The sequence below is a fragment of the Xiphophorus maculatus genome, chromosome 10 (genome assembly GCF_002775205.1).
Source record: "Xiphophorus maculatus strain JP 163 A chromosome 10, X_maculatus-5.0-male, whole genome shotgun sequence".
Classification (NCBI taxonomy): domain Eukaryota; kingdom Metazoa; phylum Chordata; class Actinopteri; order Cyprinodontiformes; family Poeciliidae; genus Xiphophorus; species Xiphophorus maculatus.
The window spans coordinates 1,912,398-1,917,148 of record NC_036452.1 but is presented as its reverse complement, the minus strand read 5'-3'; the positions used below and the strand labels follow the sequence as shown (position 1 = coordinate 1,917,148).

The 4,751-nt window shown below is 40.4% G+C and overlaps 1 protein-coding gene across 1 annotated transcript in view; it reads left to right on the top strand.

Annotated features, from left to right (window-relative positions):
- Positions 1 to 4,538, top strand: part of rhbdl1 (rhomboid like 1) — a 36,616-nt gene extending 32,078 nt beyond the window's left edge. Inside the window, exons 6-8 of the mRNA XM_023341597.1 lie at positions 162 to 262; positions 1,169 to 1,229; positions 3,114 to 4,538. Coding sequence (XP_023197365.1) covers positions 162 to 262; positions 1,169 to 1,229; positions 3,114 to 3,385 — 434 coding nt within the window. The 3' untranslated portion in view covers positions 3,386 to 4,538. The remainder of the gene's footprint in view (positions 1 to 161; positions 263 to 1,168; positions 1,230 to 3,113) is intronic.
- Positions 4,539 to 4,751: the final 213 nt, after the last annotated feature.

Here is a 4,751-nt window from a genome sequence, read left to right as displayed (position 1 = left end):
TCTCTCCCCCCCTCTCTCTCTCTCTCTCTCCCCCCCTCCTCTCTCTCCCCCCCCCTCCTCTCTCTCTCCCCCTCCTCTCTCTCTCTCTCTCTCTCCCCCTCCTCTCTCTCTCTCGTCGTTTTCTGATTCCCTCGTTTCTCCCTCTGCTCTCCGTCCTTCAGGCTCGCTGACGGTGTCCATCACAGACATGCGTGCTCCGGTGGTCGGGGGATCCGGGGGCGTCTACGCTCTCTGCTCCGCGCATCTGGCCAACGTCGTCATGGTAACAGCCATCATCACCATCATCATCACCAGCAGCAGCAGCAGCTTTGTTAGGTCTGAAAAGCGACTTTTCAGAGCAGAAACGCCGACCAACCGACCCACATCCTGTTTCTGCAGTTTTTTCAGCCAATCAGATCGCAGCGATGTCGGCGAGGTCATCGCCAGGGTTTGGTGTGAGAAGGTCGTCAGATAATAGAGAACAACATCTTGTCATTGTTATCTGTTCATAACTTCAGGTGAAAGGAGCATCTTTAGTTTTAAGTCCAACCAAGGACTGAGTTTGTAAACGAGCCTCCAGGCCAGAAAACGTTCGTATGAAACCACGACTCTGATTAAATAAACTTTTCTTAGAGCCGTCAATCTATCTGTTTGTGTCACAATTACAAATTTTACTGGACGATAAACTCGCAAAAATTATTGCAATAAATGAAGATATTATTATTTAGAGACTGGACAATAAATCAGTTCAGGTTCATCTGCGGCTTGAATCAAACGTTTGTCTTTACGTTTTGCATGAGGACGTCTTCAGGGCCGTGCAGAGACCTTTGCAGCTGCAGGGGCTCGGGCCCCCTCTTCCCCCCCTTGTGCCTGGCCGTCTTTGTCTTCCAGCCGCGGTGTGAGAGCGTAGAAACGCCGGCGGCCGGTCGCAGTCGCTCTGCGTTGGACTTCAGGAAGAGTCGCTGCAGTTATTACATAACGGTTTTAAAACGGCTGGCTCCTCTGACGCCGCAGCCGTTATTTATCCCGCGTTTTCCTCTCAATGGTCACAGTCCTAATGACTGGAACCAGTAATCGCTGCTTTCACTGCCTCCTCCTCTCTCTCAGATGTTTACGCTCTAATATGTCTGATGTTCGTTTTTTGTCATATTTCTGCACTGACTTGTTTTTTTTCTGCTTTGTGTTGCAGAACTGGGCCGGGATGCGCTGTCCGTACAAACTGCTCCGCATGATCCTGGCGCTGGTCTGCAGTACGTTTCCTACACTCACGATAAAAACACCGAACAGTCGATAACCAAAACTTCAGAACAGATGTTGAACTTTATTCCGCTGGAAGTTTACAAAGTAAATTAGTACGTCAGAATTTAACTGAAAATAATAATTATGGGAAACTAAGTCAGTTTTCTAGAAAAAACAAGGACATTTAAAAGTTGCAAATTTTGTAGAAACAACTCAGAAATATTTAAGAGAAAAACATAAAATTTTGAGTTTGAAAAGTCAAAAGTGGGCTAGTAAAACTGACGAATGTTGATATGCAAATTTGCTGAAAAGAAAGAGGAGATTTTGAGATTAATCTCATAAAACTTCTAGAAAAACAGAAATTTTAAGATTAATCTTGGAAATTTTCAAAAGAAAAACATGAAAAATTCTCAACTTGCAAAATAAAAAATTTTTGACTTTTGAAAATTTTTCTAGAAAATTGTTTTCTAGCAAATTTGCAACTTTTCAATTCTCATCTTTCTGATTGGCCGCCATTCAAAGTGATGAAGCTGCTTTGCTCCTCCAGCTAGCTTAGCTAGCTTAGCTTAGCTAGCGTAGCTAGCAGTGCTAAATGTAAAGTTTCTGACCGTCCAGACGCCCACAGGTGGAAAACATTCCTGCAATAAACCTTGAAAACTCACTGGAACCAGAAAGTATGAGGCAGCATTGATGTGAAGGAATGTGGTAATGATGGCGGCTGGCGGCTAGCGCTGCTCAGCAATATGTTCCCTCCATCTGTCCGGCCGCCCCCGAGCCCGGCTGGAACAAACAGCCGGCGGATCGTCCAAAACAAAGTCTGACGCTGAAACTGAATCATGGCTCCGTTTGCTGTGTTGAGCCAGAGAGACGTCTGGTGAAACCGGAGCATCAAACTGAAGAAAGACGCTTTTAAATCCGTCTTCAGCTGGAAAAAGAAACATCTGAACTGTAACACGTTAATTTCACTGTAAAATATGGTTTTCAGTACTTAAAAACCTGGAATGAAAGAAGAAAATCTGTTCAAATAAACACTTGAAATCCTTTGATCTCCTCAGAAATGTCTTTGATCCAGGAAAAAATATGAAATTATGAGAATAAAGACAAAACATCAGCAGAACAAAGATGTAATAAAAGTAGTAGAACGTTGTAAAATTCCAAGAAAATTTTTTTCATGGTTCGTTTTTCACAATTGTAATAAGAAAATAATAAAGTTGTTATTTTACCTCAATAAAGTCGTGATAATACCAGAATGTGAGCAGAATAAGGGCCATATTATGACGTATATCAGCAGAATTAATTTGTAATTTTATGAAAATAATTTCTAAAAATAAAACGGGGAAAGTTGAGCATGTATTTTGCAGTCCTGCTTTGGTTTCAGTTCTGCAAATAAAGAACTAATTCATCTTTTCACCATCTAATTCATCTAAATCTCATTATTATCAGTAGCAGGGTTTTGTAGTGACAGTTTAAACTAGAAAGTTGATTTTAATAAGACGCAGGGAAAGTTAGCCGAGTTGAAACTGCAGAGCTTCATAACTATTGAAACTTTTTCTTATTAAAATTACTTTTCTATTCAATTTACAACTTTCATCTTTATTCTGTTATGATTTTATCTTGTAATATTACGACTTTATTTTTTGTAATATTATAACTTTATTCTTGTATTGTTATATGAGCTCCTTTCAATGTTTCTTTAACTTTGATAGAAATAATCCGGCAGATTATTTCACGTATAATTAAACTAGAAGATTTTTCTAATCAATTTTAAATAAGTTTTTCTTGTTTCCAGTTTGCTGAGACGTTTCCTCTGTAAACCAGATTAAACTACTTGTTGATATTTAGTGTTTTTCAGTGTCTGGCCCGCAGCACCACTAATCTCTGGGTTTCGCCTGCAGTGAGTTCGGAGGTGGGCCGCGCCGTCTGGCTGCGCTTCTCGCCGCCGGTGCCGTCGTCGGGGCCGCAGCCCAGCTTCATGGCCCACCTGTCGGGCGCGGTGGTGGGCATCAGCATGGGGCTGCTCATCCTGCGCAGCTACGAGGAGAGCCTGCAGAAGCAATGCTCCTGGTGGGTCATCGTCTTCTCCTTCATCACCTTCCTCCTCTTCGCCATCTTCTGGAACATCTTCGCCTACGAGCTGCTGGGCGTTCAGATCCCGCCGCCGCCATGATGGCGGCTCCGCTTTGCTCCCCATTTCCACCAAACTAAAAAACAATCCAACCAGAATAATCGGTAACTCTTTAACTGCAGGGCGAGCAAGAGACAAAACAGCCGACATTAACATGAAGAAGTCTTTATGTTTGTCATTCAGAAAATGATGACACTGTTAAAGTTGCACTAAAAGTTCATTTAAAGTGTAAACTTTGCATTATTCTGTAAATTATGACACTTTTAGTCCAAAGTTGCACCAAAAGTTGAATTAAAAGTCCATTAAAAGTGTCATTATTAACTGAATGACATTTATTAACAGCCGTAAACATTTCTGCAGGCTCCTTCATGCTACTGTTGTTTATCGTGTTTATGACGGCGTTTCCTCACAGCTGCCCGTCAGATGAAACGTTACCGAATCCTTTTTTACAGAAACTTTGCGAATCAAAGAAATGTTTCTCTTTTATTAAAGAGGGATTAGAGTAGCAACAGCTGGAAGCTCCTCTGAGCTGCCTGTCGTTTTTATATGAATATGTAGAAAACCTCATGCGCATCAACCTGCCGTTTGTTTTCCATTTGCTTCATTCATGCAAAGACCTCAAACAAGAAGATGCTGACATCATCATATGTGCCTCTGGAAGGAAAACGTTTCTGGACTAAAAGGCATCAGTGATGTGTAAAAGTTGGCAGGTTTTCCTGCTGTAGCTCTTAGTTCAAGTTGCCAAACTGAAAAACACGACAAACATCCAGAAAGTGAAACGTTCATTTATTTAAAATAGATTGGAGATGCACCGATCAGATTGGAGTCAGGACGATTTTCCATTGATTTGCTCTGATTGAGCAGCTTGTCAGCACAAAGTCACCTAAATTTAAAAAAATAAAGCTTCCAAACGGCATAAAATTTCACTATTCGTGTGATAATGTTTACACGACACCGCCCCTATAAAAGAAAAATTATTTTTGATCTTTCCGTGTTTTTATGTTTTTTTGTTTAAAACAAACTCGGAGTGTTGCTTTCTTTCTTTAATGCATGTTTGATTAGTCCTCTAATCACCATGGCAACCATTCAGCTGTTAAAACGCCTAACCCTAACTGAAGTTATTAACATAGTTACTTGATTTTGCTATAAAATGGCCGCCATGTGCCTGGAAAATACATAATATTTAAAAATCAAGTTTTTATTTCTGCTTCTTTTATTAAAGAATATGTGGCAAATTTTTTTCTCATTTTTTATACTTTATAATTCTTAGAAAATAAAAATAATTGATCAGATTTAAAATCTGCCAAAAAAAATGTAAAAAAGAAAAACATTGGAAATCGGCAGCAGCAGGAAACATCAATTGGTGCATCTCCAGTAAAGATCAGTTAGCATCTTTTAGCATCAGCTC